Source organism: Canis lupus, chromosome 8 (assembly GCF_011100685.1).
Source record: "Canis lupus familiaris isolate Mischka breed German Shepherd chromosome 8, alternate assembly UU_Cfam_GSD_1.0, whole genome shotgun sequence".
Classification (NCBI taxonomy): domain Eukaryota; kingdom Metazoa; phylum Chordata; class Mammalia; order Carnivora; family Canidae; genus Canis; species Canis lupus.
In genome coordinates this window covers 62095847-62113008 of record NC_049229.1, presented here as the reverse complement: position 1 = coordinate 62113008, position 17162 = coordinate 62095847, and the positions used below count along the sequence as shown (strand labels likewise).

General features: G+C 51.0%; 1 protein-coding gene and 1 long non-coding RNA gene across 2 annotated transcripts; both read right to left on the bottom strand.

Moving 5' to 3' along the window:
• Nucleotides 1-2369: 2369 nt before the first annotated feature.
• On the bottom strand, nucleotides 2370-4204 carry LOC119876528. The gene is made up of 3 exons (XM_038545979.1): nucleotides 4189-4204; nucleotides 3016-3772; nucleotides 2370-2508 (listed from the first exon to the last, which is right to left on the bottom strand). The coding sequence occupies exons 1-3, from the start codon at nucleotides 4202-4204 to the stop codon at nucleotides 2457-2459; spliced, it is 825 nt and encodes a 274-aa protein (XP_038401907.1). The 3' UTR covers nucleotides 2370-2456.
• A 5191-nt stretch (nucleotides 4205-9395) lies between these two features.
• On the bottom strand, nucleotides 9396-17071 carry LOC102157222. Its single transcript, XR_005363703.1, has 3 exons — nucleotides 16877-17071; nucleotides 11002-15783; nucleotides 9396-10539 (listed from the first exon to the last, which is right to left on the bottom strand). It is a non-coding gene; the product is annotated as an uncharacterized LOC102157222 (long non-coding RNA).
• Between the last annotated feature and the right edge of the window lie 91 nt (nucleotides 17072-17162).

Genomic DNA, 17162 nt, shown 5'->3' with positions numbered 1-17162 from the left:
GAAGCCCTGCCTCCTTGGCCGGCTTGGCACCACCGCTCAGCACCGCCTGAGCTCCGACCCCTGGAGGGTAAACTGCTCTCTGGGCCTCAGTTTCCTCACCTGCAAAACAGAGGTGACATTATAGTCATCCTTCTGTCTCAGGCAATTGGAACATTCTCTGGGGTACTTCTTGGTACTGCAAGGGGTCTTGCGGCTTTCAGACCGCTCGGAAATTATAGTTGTTATGAAGAACGACAAATATTGAGGGAGGGTCTAAGGCCAGTCGGAGGCCATGAGCCCAAGAGGGGAGTTGGTGGTGTAGCACCTGAAGGTGCTGGGCATGGCGGCCTGACCCCCCACCCCAGCCCTCTCCCTGCCAGCACTGGGGTCATGATGAGAATAGAAGGGGCCACGGAGCGCTGGGCCCTGAATCTCAACGCATCCACTCCGGAGGCAGAGAGCAGTAGGGATAATCCTGGGAGCGATGTTCGAGACCCAGGTGACTCCGCCGTGTCATCGCCGCTCACACCCCAAAGCTCCGCTCCCTCAAGGCCCACCTTGACCTGCCATTGGTCCCAAACTTAGGAGCAGGTTGCAAACAAAGCTCTGCTTTCGAGTTTGTGGCTCTTTGGGCAAGCCCTGGCACGGGAGGCTCCAGAGGCCTGTTTTTGATGTCCTGAGGTCAGAGCTCCCACACGGGTGGTTGCCGTACCACTCCGGGCGTGCCTCTCTGCACATCACAAGTAGTTGGTGAGGATTTTCCAAAGGACAACGGAGGCCTAGCACTGCCCGCCAAAAGCCGTCAATTCTGGATCTCAGAGCCTGGAGCTCAGTGGTCGGGGTGAGGGAGGGCGCCACCACCCCAGAGCGGCTCCCACCAGTTTTAAAATATTCCCCTGAACAACGGGCAAGGCAGACGGTCTGTCCTGAGCATGCTGGACTGTGAGAGAGGGCCACCCAAGGACTGAAATTTCAGCCGGGGCCCCTGGGCTGTCGAGTCGGTTGAGTGTCCAGCTCTCAGTTCCAGCTCAGGTCATGCTCTCAGGGTTGTGGGAGGGAGCTGTCCCTGTGGGAGGGAGCTGTCCCCGTGGAGTCTGCTTGAGGCTCTCTCCCTCTCCCCTCTTGCTTGTGCTCTTTCTCTCTCTCTCTCTCAAATAAATACATAAACCTTTAAAAAAAAATAAAGTAAAATGTTAACCCAGATGATCCTTGGGGGCACTGAGCAGATGGTACGAAGTTCAGCCTGAGAAGCCACGTGCTCACTCGGGCAGACCATTAGGCAGGGGGGGGGGGCGGGGGGGGGGTGCACAGGCCTGGCCTGGCCTGAACGCCTCCTCGGGGCCCACTACGTGGGGCACCCTATAGTGAGCATGCAGGGGGGTAGGCGGGAGGGCAGGGAGGGCATATTAAGATCTCTGCTCATCTGATCAGCACAGGCCTTCTGTGCTCTCCATAGTTAGGGTCGATTTGCTTCTCTCCTCAGAGCTCCTGGCCCCAGGGCCAGCCGTTCTATGCCTGAGTCCGGGCTCTGGACAGTTCTGTCAGTTTTCCTGAGTTTTGGACACGTTCTCTAATCTTTTCCAACCCTGAGGGATGTAAAAATAATCTCCCAGTGTCTCACTCAGGTTCTTTGTGCAAAGGCAATGAAAACTACCTCTGAATAACTTAAGCAAAAAGGGACTGGATGACAGGGACAGGGAGGCAGGCTTGGCGGGCGCCTGAGGAACAAACCCTAAAGGATTGCTTCCCCCCGGGCCTCAGGGCCTCCACGCTGAGCAGAGTCTGAGCCACCGTGGGGGAGTGGGCCATGTGCGGCTGTGCGCGTGCATCTGTCTGTGTCCATCCTTGTGTCCCTCCAGGCAGGGGCCCACCTGCAGGGGCTGGAGGACGGCCGGGCATCTTCCCTGACAGGCACTGCATGACTCCTGCTAGTTTGAGGTCCTTACTCATAAGCCAGATGGGAGCAGAACCAGAAGACAGGAGTCTGAACTAGGGGACAAACATAATCGGGTCCCCCTGCCCCACCCACCGTGTCCACTCTGCCTTGTGATGTTTGTCCAGCTTTTTAATAATGATCCATCTGTCTCCCCGGCATATCCCCAAGTCCAGGACAGGGACATTTCCCTGCACTTTGACTTGCCTAAGGAGTGGGGGTGGGGGGAATCCGGCAGCCGCCTGACCCTCCGAACCCCTGAGCAGTGGCCTGACAACCTCTGATGGGACGGAGTCCGATACGATCAAAGAGCAGAGAAGTAAAATGCGGCTCTTTTGAAGGTGCTTTCTGGTAGCTGGAGACACGCGTGCTGTGTAAGAGGGTTTGCATCTGCGCGGCCCCGCGCCCCGGAAGCCCCCCCACCCCTGGCCCATGGTTCCCCCTCACCCACCCCAGGTGCACGGCTCCCTGTCAGGTCCAGAATACTAGAATGACTTTGCCTTTTACCGCCAAGACGGCACATCCAACGATGGGGGCTTTAAGCCTAGATACAGTATGAAAGAAGGCTCGCTAGATGCCGGGTACTCGTTGCCATCCTTGAGGAAGAAAGGAATGCAAATTACAGCAGGGTTGTGCTGACTTCCTCAGTCCCCCACCCCGGCTCCCATCCCTTTGCCAGTCCCTCGACGACGGTCCCCTACACGCTCCCAGCAGCTGGTGCCCCTTCCATTCCGAGTGCGGACGACGTAGCCTCAGTGATTCTCGGGGCGATCCCCCTCCGGGGTGACCCAGGGCTCGGTGGGAAGACTCCCTGGCCAACTCCTGCACCATCCCGCACTTCTACAGTTTCCATCCCAGAGATACTCACAAAAACAGAACAAAACCAAAAAAAAACAACTTGAAACAAATGAACAAAACCCTATTTGCTCCCTGATGACTGTCCTTTGATAAGTGGTGGTTTCCCGGGGTTCCAGGCCGGGGCTGGAGCCACTCTGGGGTCGTGCAGCACAGATGCACCCCCCTCCGCCTCCTGGGGCTTCTCCACTGCGAACCCCCAGGTGAACCCCGGCCAGTGCCTCGGGGACGGACGCCCAGGGACTCACTGCGCTGGGGCTTCTGGCCACCGCCCCACCGGCCACCGACTCGTCCGGGGCGTCCACACGCTCCTCCTCTGGGACACGTTGGGGGCAAGAGAAGTTTGCAACCAGAACACCGAGGCCCAGAAGGGTGAGTGACGTGCCGCAGTCTGGGGAGGAGACCCGCGGGGACGGCTCGCCTGCAGGTCCTGTGGCTCTTGGATCTCGGAAAGTTTTCGGAGAAAGAGAGAAACACAGACATCGCTCCCACTCTGTAGACAGACACCCCAAATAAACAGAGCACGGGGGGGGGGGCACAGGTAATTCAGAATCTGGTTTCTGGACAAGGGGCTGGTTGGACAGCAGCCCCGCGGTGCAGAGCCCACTGCCTGGGACCAGGTGCCCCGCGCCCCTGTCACAGGGTGGCTCGGAGGCTCTCCCCAGGGCTTCGGGGAGGGGCAGAGGCCTGGGGGGAGGGTACCTCTGCCTCCAGGCACAATCAGGGCCCTGCCAGCCCAGAAATGCCCCTGTGCTCTGTGTCCCGGCTCTTCAGCTGGAAGGGGGGGGGGCAGCCTAGGGCGCCCCGACAGCCAGAAAGTCTCCCTGGAGCTGAGGGCTAAGAGTGCGTTTAAATGTCCCCTGGTCTTCAGTAAATAAAACGAGGCTCGAGCTCTGGTTTCTGCACAAGGGCCACTGATCTGCTGGCAGAGGAGGCAGCTGGCCTCCCCCGAGGCCCTCCGAGGTGGGGGGCCTGAGACCTTGCGCAGGGATTTTAGACGTGGGCCTCACCTCGATGGCCATCAGAACATTCAAATCCGATCATGTCACGTTCCCACTGAAACCCGTCTGTGGCTCCCAGCTGATCCTGGTGGAAGCCCCAGCGCGCCCAGTGGTCCTGCTCACGCCTTACCCACCCCAGGGCAGGCCCTGGGCCCTGAGCTCCCTGCCCTTCCCGCTCCTCCCCCTGCACTCCCCGACCCTTCCTGACAGGACACCTCCACTGCCATCTGCCAGGATGCGACCCTGGTCCCCATCCTCCCCGGGGGCTTTCCAATTGCTAATCTCCCTAAAGGAGCCTTCCCAGACCCCACACATCTTCTTAACATAACTAGGAGTTATAAGTAAGTGACTTCATGGCCATCGAATGGATGGGTCTCCCCCGGAGTCAGCTGTCAGCATCCCCCTGCAGGTCTCCAGTACCCAGCTTTGTCCCCATGCCACAGTGGACACTCAGTGAATCTGGGAGGAATGGCCACGGCTGGTCCGCAGCCCGACCCATAACACAGAGAAGCTCCGGCCTTCTCTGAGCCGGGCTTACCTCCGTACTGCACGCATGTCCCTTGGATGCGCTGACCCGGTTTCTTCCTCTGTGGTGTTTACACTGGCTGCTCCCTCAGGACTTCCCTCAGGCCCTAACATTCTTAACCACTGGGAACTGGTTAGGGCCTGGTCTGGGAAATCAGGATGTCAGCCGAGGTTCTCCTAGGCGCCCTCCCACACCTCCCTGGGCAGGCAGGGCCTCTGCTGCTCCCTCCCTGGCTTCTCTCACAGCTCCTGCCACCCCCTCCCCGGCAGGACCTCACCCAGGGAGGGGCAGCCCCTGCCCACAGCCAGGGAAACGGAGGGAAGAAACGGACTTCAGCCACCAGACCACGGAGACTAGAGCTTCCGTGTTATCCTCAGATATATTCGCATGTTAGCAGGCACCTGCCCAAGACAAGAATCTCTAAGGACTTTGGGAAGGAAGGGTGAAACCTTGGGGGTAGAAGCCTTTATGGTGGTCTTTAGACAGACATGGGGGGCATTGTTTGCCTGAGTGACTTGATCATTTATGCAACAGAAATATTTGAGGCTGCATGTATAAAAGCCAACCTATTGTGGGCTTAATGTAGTGGAGGTTCCTGTAGACTCAGCTGGGAGCATTTGCTGATCAAGCCTAGGGTGGAAAGAAGCCCTGAAATTGCATCCAGATTGGGGCCCACGAATTCTGGCAATTATGCAGGAGATGGTCCTACCAGAAGCTGAGCCTTGATCCCCAAGGGTCTCTGGGAGAAACGGCAAACCTCTTCTCTGATTTCAGGAACCAGATGCCCAACAGGCCCCTAAAACACAGCAAATCCAGCTCCTGGCCTCTTATAAACAGCAGCAACTTTGCACAGTCAAGGGACACGTAGAAAACAGATGAGACAGTATTCTTAAGATATCAGTACTCACCAAATAAACCTACAGACTCAACACAATCCCTGCCGCCAGCTTTTGCAGAAATGAGCCCAAACTTTACTATGAAACTGCTCCAAATTTTAATATAAAAATGCAAGGGACCCTCAATGGTCAAAATAATCTTTAAAGGACAAAGTTAAGAACTCATATTTCTCAATTTCAAAAGTTACTATGAAGCTATGGTAAGCAAGACAGTGTGATACTGACGTAAGAATAGGCATATAGATCTATGGAATAAGCATCAGAGTTCAGAAATAAACCCTTTATGGTCATTTTATGGTCAACTGGTTTTTTTTTATAAGAGTGCCAATACCATTCAGTGGCGGAATGGTATTTGGTAGCCTTTTCAATAACAGGCGCTGGGACAACTGGATATCCACATGTAAAAGAATGAATTTGAAAAAAAAAAAAAAAAGAATGAATTTGGACCCCCACCTCACACCATATACAAAAATTAGTTCAAAAATGGATCACAGACCTAATCATAAGAACCAAAACTACAAAATTCTTGGAAGAAAACATAGGTGCAAATCTTCATGACCTTAGGTTAGGCGTCGGTATCTTAAAAACAATACCAAAAGCACAGGTGACAAAAGAAAAAATTAGATAAACTGGATTTCACCAAAATTAAAAACATTTGTGCTTCAAAGGGGACACAAACAAGAGAGAAAAAAAAATCCACAGAATGGGAGAAATATTTGCAAACCATATACCTGATGAGAGACTTATATTCAGAATATATAAAAAACTATCATGACTCAATAATAAAAAGACAACAATCTAATTTTAAAATGGGCAAAGGATTAAAAATGGGCAGAAGACCTGAATAGACATTTTCCAAAGCAGACATCCAGATGGTGAACAGACACGCGAAAAGATGCTCACCATCACTCATCACCAGGAAAATGCAAATAAAAATCACAATGAGATAATCACCTCACACTTTTTGGAATGGCTAAAATAAAAAAGATGAGATAACAAGTATTGACCAGGAAATGGAGAAAAGGAAACCCTCATGCACTGTTGATGGGAATGCAGACTGGTGTAGCCACTGTGGAAAACAGTATGGCGGTTCCTCAAAAAAACTAAAAATAGAACTACTATATATATGATCCAATAATTCCACGACTAGGTATTTACCTGAAGAAAATGAAAACACTAATTCGAAAAGTTATACACACCTCTATGTTTACTGCAGCATTATTTGCAATAACCAAGGTATAGAAGCAACTCAAGTGTCCGTCAGGTAAATGACTAGTTTGGAAGATGTGGTGTATATACACAATGGACTATCACTCAGCCATAAAAAAGAATGAGGCCTTGCCATTTGTGACAACATGGATGGATCTAAAGGGTGTCACATTATGTGAAATAAATCAGAAAAAGAAAAATACCATATGATTTCACTTATATGTGGAATCTAAAAAACAAATGAACAAAAAAACAACAATGACAAAAAAAGTGGAAAAAAACTCATAAATATGGAAAACAAACTAGTGGTTGCCAGAGGGTTAGGGGCGGGGAGATAGAAGAAATAGGTGAAGGGGATCAAAAGGTGCAAACCCTGAGCTATAAAATAAATAAGTCATAAGGAAGAGATGTCCAGCATAAGGAATATAGTCAATAATACTGGAATAACTGGAATAACTTTGTGTGATGACAGACGGTAACTATATTTATCATGGTGAACATCTTCTAATGTATATAATTGTCAAATCACTCTGTCATCACCTGAAACTAATATAATATGTCAACGATACTTCAATTAAAATTTTTAAAAATTAAAAATAGGCAATGGATTTGAATTTTCTGTGGAAGACAAATAGCTAATAAGGACACAAAAAGTTGGTCAATAACATTATTCATCAAGGAAATGCAAATCAAAACCATAATGAGATATACCTCACATCCACTAGGATGGCTAGAATCAAAAAGACAGATAATAGCAAGTGTTGGCAAGACCGTTGAGAAACTGGAACCCTTATGTATTGTGGGTGAGAATGTAAAATGGTGCAGCTGTTTTAAAAAAATGGTTTGATAATTCCTCAAAAGGTTAAATATAGACTTAACATATGACCCCACAATTCCCACTCCTGGGTATATACCTAAGCAAAATGAAAATGTGTGTCTACTCCAAACTCTGCACACAATTGTACACAGCAGCATCGTTCACAATGGTCCAAAAATGGAAACAACCCAATGTCCGCAACTGATGAATGGATGAATAAAATGTGGTATCCACACAATGAAACGTTATTTGACCATAAAACTGAATGAGGGGCTGATCTATGCTACAATGTGGAGAAATCTTGAAAACATTACGCTAAGTCAAAGAAGCCAGTTAAAACACACACACACACACACACACACACATATTGTGTGATTCCATTTATATGAAATGGACAGAACTGACAAGTCCATAAAGACAGAAAATCAACTAGTATTTGCTGAGAGCTGAGGGAGAGCAGGTAGGAATGATGGCTAAGGGGTCTAAGATTTTTTTGGGGGGGGATGATAGAATGTTCTAAAATTGATATTAATGATGGTGGCACAACTCTGTGAATATATTGCTTAACTGTTAAATGATATGCCTTAAATTAAGACTACATGTTGACCTACGTCTAAAACTTTTTAAAAACTTTTAAAAAAAATTTTTATTTGTTTATTTGAGAGAGAGAGATAGCGACAGAGAGAGCACAGCAGGGAGGAGAGGGAGAAATAGGCTCCCCGCTGAGCAGGGAGCTCAATCCCTGCTCAATTCCCCATTCCTGGGGCTCAATCCCAGGAGCCTGAGATCATGACCTGAGCTGAAGGCAGAAGCCTAACTGACTGAGCCACCCACGCGCCCCTAAAATTTTTTTAAATGACACATTCTAACACGCTACACAGATGTTATGGGGGTAGGTGGCCTCTCCTATGACAACTCTATTCCATGAATGTTCCCTCATTCCAAAACTATCACATGCCAACCGTGTACCAGATGACATCAGGGTTGTTGAAGTGACCAAGACCCAGTCCTGGCCTTTCTGACACCCACCATCTCTCCAGAGGAGCAAAGGCACCCCCAGATGCCTCTAGCAGGAAAGGGACTGTCTGTGCCTGTTAGAAGGCACAGAGTGTAAGAAAGAATGACGACGGAGAGAACTGGAAATCCCAACTATTCCTTCCTCTTGGGGAAGGAGATGGGCCTGGTGCAGACGGAAGCAGGGTTAGCAGAAATTTCCCCTCTCCTTCCTTTGGGGGATCTCCAAGGCCCACCCCCCGCCTGCCCCCGCTGGCTGGCTGGCTGAACTGATGAGTACCTGTTGGGTCGGTGCCATGGGGGATACATGGAGGGCTAAGACATGGCCTGTAGTGCCCGGATCCACAGCCCCCCAAGGCACAGACACTGAGTTGTTAAACGGAACCCATGACCTGTAGAAGGTGGCATGTGACAGATGCTGGTTTGGGTGCCCCAGATGGTAAGTGCAGCAGGGGTGTCATATTCTACTTCAGCTCTTCCTCCTTAAGCCCCCCTGTATGGGCCCCTGCTGCCCGGCCTGTCTACGTGGGCCTGGGCTTGCATGAAGGGCTGTGTGGCACTTAGTTTACACTGGGCTTAGGAATGAGATGAGAGCAGGAGAGGGAGGCCAGTCTATAGGGCACCTGACTCTGTTCCCACCTTTAGAGGCCTGACCCTCCTCCCCCTCCTCCTCCATGTGTAAGTACCCTGGCTGCTCTTGCTCATTCAAACTCTGCTCCCAGAAAGGACATGATCCCTGGCCCTGCAGGGTGCATCAGCTCCTCCCCATGTGGGGTGAAGCCCCACTACAGGGACCCCTCAGCTGCTTAGGAGTGGGGTCCCCAAACCCTTCCTGCCCATGCCCCATAGGCTTAAGCCGAGGAGCCCATTCGAATGCACAGAGGGGCAAGGGCCCAACCCACTGGGGTTAGTTGCTTCCATCAAGGTGGAGATGCAACAGCTGTGCTGAAGATGTGGGGGAGGAGGGGGCAGGGAAGAGTATTTTAAGCTATGCTTTTCCTTGTGAAAAGAGAGTCCACCCCTAATTAAAATAATACCTTGGGTGAAGGACTTGGCTTTTTGGGCTCCGGGTGGGAGTGTACACTGAGGCTTGCCCATCAAACCCAAGAAGCCACCCACGATGAGGATGAGGTAGTCCAATTAATGTTCTTTTTTTTTTTTTAAGATTGTATTTATTTATTCATCACACACACACACAGAGAGGGAGAAGCAAGCTCCCCATGGGGAGCCCGATGTGGGACTGGATCCCAGGACCCCGGGATCATGCCCTGAGCCGAAGGCAGACACTCAACCATTGAGCCCCCTGGGGGCCCCAATCGGTGTTCTTGAAGGAAAGGCTCAAAAAGCAGCAAAGGAAAAGCAGCCAGACTTGCAGGAAAACCCTCCAGCCCGTGACCCTCCGGACCCCGAGTGAGGCGCTGGAGGATAGGCCTGCTTCCAGGTGACTTACTTCCCTCCTCATCACCTGTGACTTGGTGTCAAGGACAACAGTGCTACAGTACCTCTCCCTGCCCAAATGCCACTTCCTCTGCCTGGGCGCCCTCGCCCTCTTCTTGCTCCTCCAGCACCTGCCCCCACCCCCTTCTGGAAGCCTCCTCCCTCAGTCCTGCTCTCTACAGAAATCAACTCTCGCTGCTTTAGACGTCAACAGAATTAATCCCAGGTGGCTCACAATCTCTGGGATGACAGTGACCAGGACAGAAGCTGGGGAGCCCTGGTCGTAGGCCAGAAATCCTCTTCAGGACTGGTCTGGAGAGGAGAGACCACGGCCACCACTGCTGGGCGCAGACACAGGGGGGCACCCGGGCCAGCGCCACCCACAGCTGCCACAACAACCTTGGCTGGACTGGGATGCTGCCACAGGCCGAGGTGTCTGCCCATCGGGGCCCAGGTTACCCACCCTCGCTGTGGCCACGCAGGAGTCGGGCATGGTGAGTGCCCAACATGCCCAACCTCTCTGGGGGGAGGATGACTCTCCCTCATCAGGTGAGGGATTCCCCAGATGGAGGAAGGAGATAAAGGTCACAAAGGATGACAGATGACCATTTATCGCTGGATAAATACCTGCCGTGAGGGCATCCAACTGCAGTCTTCCTGCTCCTGGCCTTCCCAAGCCAGCAGGATCTCTGAGCTGGACAACCGCCACTCAGGCCATCACAGCTACTCAACACATATCTGCTGAGGTCCTAGGTCAAGTGCAAGGTGCCGTCACCTGGTTAGCTCCTTAGAAAGGTGTTCTGCACACAGCAGTTACAACTGTTTCCTCTGGGCCAAAGGCTCTGCTTCCCTGGACTGCAGTAAACCAGACGCTGCAACACGTTTTTTTAAATTAAAAAAATTTCAATTTTTAAAAACAGATATTTAAATATATAAAGTTATATAGTTTCAGGTATATTTGTACATGTTGTGAAGTGAGCATAATTAGTCTAGCTAACATCCACCACCACATGGTTGCAAATTTCTTATGATGAGAACCTTAAAGATTTACTCTCTTGACAAATATCAAATATGCAATACAGTATTATTAATTATAGTCACCATGCTGTACATTACATCCCATGTCTTTGTTTTATAACTTTATTTATAACTGGAAATTTGTGCTTTTTGACCCCCTTCACTCATTTTGCTCATCCCCCCACCCACCCCCAGCCTCTGACAATCACCAATCTGTTCTTTGTACCTGTGAGCTCATTTTTTTTTATTTTGTTTCAATTTAGATGCTGCATATAAGAGGCAGTCGTACAGTACTTGTCTATCCCTGTCTGACTTACTTCACTGAGCATAATACCACCAAAGTCCATCTATGCTTGGCATATGGCAAGACTTCATTCTCTTTTTTATGGCTGAGTAATATTCCATTATGTACATATACCATATCTTCTTTATCTAGACATCTGTCTGTGGACACTTAGGCTGATTCCATTTCTTGGCTCCTGTAAATAATTCTGTAATGAAAATGGGGGTGCAGACATCTTTTCAAATTAGTATTTTTGTTTTCTTTGGATAAATACCCAGAAATATACATCCTCAAAAGAGAAATCTGGGTGGAGTGAGGATCAATGTGACATCTGTCATGCTCTTGCAGCAACAGTGAGTTTCAAACCATCCATCCCACTATAGTTCATCAGAAAATAACTTCCTGTGATGGACAGTGCCGACAGCATCTTTCTGCTGACCACTATGCAGAGCAGTATTTTGAAAATGAAACTGATTTATTAAAAGCTTATGCGAGGAGGCAAAAGGCCTGAGGTTGACCCGACTGCTTTGCTGTGGGGAGTGACCCAAGATCATGAAGGGGGAGGGGGGAGTACTCTGGGGACAGAGAAGTGGCCTGAGAGCTTAGTTCTCTTGTCCTTGCTGTCCCACTGACTGGCCACATAATGCTGGGCAAGTCACTTAGGTCTCAATTTTCTTTCTGCAAAGCAAGGGCGAACCCCTCTGGAGTCCTTGGGTGGCAAACATTAGGAATCCACATGGCTTCTTGTGATCAGAGAACATAGGCTGGGGGGATTCCTGCCACCTGAGGGCTGGAAGCAGCTGACCTCAGGAAGGTTGGGAAAGTGATCTTTTCAACTAACATTGACTGAGCTACCCCTCCACGTGTCAGGCCACTTTAAGGCCCTGGGATCTGGTGATGAACAAAGCCCTGGGATCTCTGCTGTCAAGACATTTATGGTGACCTGGTAAGCACCTGTGAGTGCATGAAAGATGTCACATGCGATGAAGACATGAGAAAGCCGGCTGATGTGATAGAGTGTGGCTGCAGGAGGGGCCCGTATAGAGCGTCACTCCCTGAGGAGGTGTCATTTAAGAACATTCCTGATTGTTGGGAATGAGGCAGCATGGGAGAGATAGGGGTAAGAGTTCCAGCCAGAGGGAACAACGTGCACCAAACCTCTGATGGGAATAGGTTGTGCTTGGGCTTGTAGACTAATGTGTCCGGAGCTCGATCAGCCAGAGCTGGTGGCCTGCATTAAGTCCCAGAGGGAAGCAGGGCCTGGCAGTGCAGGGCCTGGAGGGCATCTTGGCGTGGATTCTTTCCCACCTCCCCTCTTGGGGCCTATGTGTCTGCTTCACTGTTCCTTCTGCAGACTGGTTTCCTCTGCTGCCCCGGCCACACGGCACAACAGGATTGCCCTTGGGTACCAAGTTCACCCTTAGTCGACTCACTTGCAGGGACTGTCTCAATCATTTTCCAGGAAAGCACCGGTCACATATGCATCGTTGGTCCAATCACTGTAGCCCAAACCATGGCAGATGCCAGGACCTGAGCTGGGCTCCAGGAGTTCCATGGTGAGAATGGGAAAAGCACCCCAAAGTTACCTCCCCAAGATGGGACTGGACTAGGGGACCCTCTCCCCGACCTGATTCTGAGAGTGCAGAATCCACGCTGCTCTGAAGCAGTCTCAAAGTTCAGGAGGAGCTGATTTAGATCAGTTCTCACACCTAAGTGAGCACCAGAGCTACCTGGAGGGTTTGGCAAAAACAAGATGGCTGCACGGCCTCAAAATGGGCATTTCTAACAAGTTCTGAGGATGTTTTCAGTGCTTTGGTTCCCAAAGCGGGGTCCAGCTCCCTGGCCCTGCCAGCTTCTTCAACCTGCCCGTTTCAGAGCCAGCAGGACTGGAGCCAGGGGTAGGGCCTGGCAGATGCAAGCCCATTCTGGATCCCTCTGTACACCTGAGAATCACGGTTTTAAAATGTTTCAAAACATCAGAAATGGGTTTGAGAATCACGGTTTTAAAATGTTTCAAAACAGAAATGTCTTTGTTCCAGCCTTGAGTGTCACCGCGGGGAAATAAAAAGGTGGCCAGCCATTGGAAGTCTGCTCAGTGTCCTTAAATGGTTAAAATGGCTCGTTAATCAGTGTGTTTGGATTGCAGCAGCACAAAAACCAACCTTCCACTGTCACCGGAGAAGATGAGGGTTTTCTCATAAGAGCTCTTTTTTTCTGGGCATTTTCATTTCTCCCTGCAGGAGGAGACGGGGACCCACTCCTGGCGTGGTTCGCTGCTCAGCACCCTTAAATACTGGGAGAAAGCTCGGGGCGCGCCCTCCCGGCCCGGGGTCCGGTCTGGAGGTCAGCGCCCAGGCCCCGCGGGGGGTGGGGGGGCGGTCCGCCAATGGAGCGCCGAGGAACGCCATGACCTCATCGGGAGACTCTCTCATTGGCTGCCGCCGCGCGCGCCGGGCCCACCCCTCCCCTTAGAGCGCGGGGCGTCCGCGCGGGCCCCGCCCCCTGGAGCGCAGGCCCCTCGGGTCCCTAACCCGGTCTGCAAGCTTTGCAGAAGAAAACTTCTGCTTCCTGAGAAAGACCTGAGCGTTCCTTCAGACCTGCCAAGGCACTGGTTTCCGCGCTGGCTTTTCGCTGGTGTGTTCCTGGGGCGTAGCCGGTGCTTTCATCCTTTCCGAAGTACCTGGCACAGCACACTTATTTCCCACTTATTTTAATCGTGTATTCCCACGAGTTTCGTCTTCCTTCCCAGTGGAGGCTTTCTCAAGCCCCATCATACTGTAGAACGCTAGTGATCTTCCTTCCTCCCACATTTAACCTGGGAATTAACTGACGTCCAGAGAGGAAAGAGGACTTTCACAAGGTCACAGAGCAGATCAATTACAGGGATGGAAATCAGATCCAGGGCTCCTAACTCCAACTTCGGTGTCACACATTCACCACTTTGGCAAGCAGACCAGAGCCGAAATCACTTTTCCAGGCTTGGCTCAGGGGTTACCGCTGGCAGGAGGACTTCCTGAGGGTTCCCTCAGGCCTCGGTGCTCCTCTGAGTCCAACGACAGAGCTATCCCTGACTTTCTCCTTTTTCCCAATTGGACTGTAAGTTCCTTGAGGGATGGCATCACATTTTATACAATTTTGTATCCTCAGAACCTAACACTGGCACACGATAGATGCTTATCAATGCTTGTTGAATTAAACTGTGGAAACTCTGCACGCTAGTGGCCTTGTCCAGGGAAAGATCAGTCACAATTCCTTACAAAAGTAGATTCCGTGTTTTTGAGGCTCTTTCACACAGAATGAGAATTAGCTAGTAAAGTGTTTGAAATGAAAATGTCACCACTGTTAGCTGTGTAGGAACAACCAGACCCTTTGTGCTCACCTAGTTCCCTATTGGCTCCCTAAAGCTCCAGAAGTGTGAACCAACAACTTTTCAAATTAAACCACCCCACGTATGTACTTTTGTGCATGGTCTGCCAGGAAGCTTACACGTCATTCCAGGTACACTCTTGACTAGGTGACAGGGACAGTGTTCTCGCCTATATCCATGGAGTTTCTGATCTTTGTGTTGCTGTTATTTCATATGTGCAGGTGGGTGTTTTATCCTAAGCTCACTCTTTGCCTTTCCGGGAGAAGGTAGGACAGGTGGTATACAAGGTAACAGGAAAGTGTCCCCAGAACTCTGACTGTGAAAAAAACACTCATGAAGATAAGGGATTCCTATCACACAAGCTTAAACCAAAACCAAATTTGGTTGGTTGTTACTATGGTGTCCAAAGTCTTTGCAAGGTCGTCATGCATGGAGATGGGCGTTGGAAATTCTCAGAACTGGTTAGCTTCTTCCAGAACTGGGCACAGGACACAGATCTGGGACATGTGGATATTCTCAGCCTTGGAGAGGCAGGCTCAAGAATGGGAACAAGACAGTCCTCAGAGCCTTTCCAGGGCCTGAATGATGACCTTTTAAAGATTTTCTCTTCTCTGGTTCCAGAACCACACTCACCAAGCAACCTCTTAATGGTTTCAGCGTTGCATGCATCCTAACACTGGGAACAGGTCTCCAGGGATAGGACACTGGGGGAATGGCTTCCATCATAAATGAAAGTTGCCATGGGGTGTCAACAATGGTCTGTGGTGAGCTTCATTAGCAGGAGTCAGTGGGGCAAGCTCCTGAAGCATCCACATATTTCTGGACTTGGCAAAGCCAAAGGGCATCCTAGGAACATGGTTCTACATGCAGCTCATGCCATGCCCGGGCCCTCCTGGAGTGGCTGGCCAGCCTCCTCTCCCTGGCCATCTGGCTAGCCCCAACAAACGGCAACAGGTGGTAAACCACACACACCAGCTTCAGTGCTTGCAGTGGGGCTGCGCAGGAGGGTTCCACTGGTTCGTCCCTACGGTGGGAACCCTGACTCCAGGCAGCAGCAGATGACCTTTGGGAAGAAACTCAGGAGGCCCCCTCAGGCACGTCAAGGGAGAGGGGCATAGAGCCCTCTTGAGTCATCTTCGGAAACCCTGCTCCTAACAACAGTACTGATGCAGCTTCTAAACGGCAGCCTGTTCATAAAAGTGTGGGTGCTGAGGTACGATACATGGAGGGCGGCCAACAGGGGGTGTTACCAGCACCACCACCCCCAAGAGCATTACACACCAGAGATCAGGACGCAATCACAGCCTTCACCAAGGCCAGATCCAAGATCACGATGAGCAAAGAAGCAAGTAACACAACAGGACACCGTCTTTGCAGAGCCGGAAAGCAGACAGCATCACACAATGGGTTACAGACGACATTCCCAGGACAAGGGGCAGCGGAAAGCCGCTTAAGAAACAAAAACGAGGGTAAAATGAATACAAACAGCAAGATGCTGGTTAACTCGGGGAGGGTCTGTTGGGGCCCTGGTATTCATTTTATTATTTTATTACATAGGTGCCCCAATCATGTGTTTTGTACATATTAAATATTTCATAATTATAAACCATCGAAAGGCGCGGCAGCTGTCATCACTCAAGCCCCAGGCCTGCAGGCTCTGGCATGCTTTGCCCGGTTGCTTAGGGGCACAGCTATAGGGCCCACCTGCCTACAGGGTGGCTGCTTATAGCTCAATCCTCCCAGGGGTACCAGCAGCCAGAAGACAGGGCTGCTGTCCCGCAAGGTGAGGTCAAAGGTTAGAAGCGACTGTGCAGCACACCGAGGCCTCTGCTACTTCCGGATTTCCGTCTCCCCCTGAAATCTGACCTACCTGCTTTAGTAACCTGATTCCCACTTCCCCTGGGCCTGTCTGTCCTCTGGGATGCCCAGGCCTCGGGTACCCCATCCAGCCCAGCCCCACCACCTTCCTTCCACTCATTCTCACATTCAGCAAACATCTGTGGAGCACCGGCTATGTGCCAGGCACCATACATAATGCTGGGGATACAGCAGGGAATAAAAGCCCACAAACCCCTCTGCCCTCATGGAGCTTACGTTTGAGTGAGGGGAGACTGACAAAGAACACTGAGTGACTACCTAGAAATCAAGAAGAAAGGAAGGAAACAACCATGGCAGAGCAGAAGGATAGGGAAAGGCAGGGGGCAGGTCTGGATCAGGTGGTTGGGGAAGGAGGTGACCTTAGGATGGAGGTGACCTGGGCCAGAGGCCAAGAGGGAGGGAGGGGGACCACATGAATATCTAGGGAAGAGACCTTCCAGACTGAGGCCACGGGACCCTGCCCTGACCTTCCTCTAGCCTTCTCCTCCTCCTCCTGGGGTTTTGCCCGCCCCACCCCAGCCCACACCTCTCTCAAGCACTCTCTCCCCCTGCTACTCACCTCATCCCCTATTCTAGTCTTAAAGGGGACCCAGGCTTTCGGCAGGGGCGGGGGGAGGCGATTGGGAGGTTTCCAGACCACAGAGTCACCCCCATTTGCACTGACCTTTGCTCGGAGCCTTTGGCCTGTCCCCACTGCTTGTGGCAAGCTGGATTTGCTCTAGGGATTAGCCAGGAGTCATACTTCCTGAGCCATCTTCCACTCAGCTTCTTTCCTTCTGGGCATCACCAGGCCTCAGGGCTGGGTTTGGCCTACGGGCTGTGATTTTTCACATCCTTGTCAAACCTGAAATACCAGTCCCTGGAAAAAAAAAAAGATGTTGGCTTAATTACTATTATTATCATGAACAACTCGCTACTCCTGAATTTCCCTGAGAGCCACCAGCAGGTAG

Bases quoted from the DNA above. Each gene is read 5' to 3' on its own strand.
- LOC119876528 (XM_038545979.1), bottom strand. The intron at 2,509-3,015 runs GTGAGTCCCTGG...TTCTTCCTCAAG, and splicing joins TGGCCAGAAGCCCCAGCGCA to GATGGCAACGAGTACCCGGC.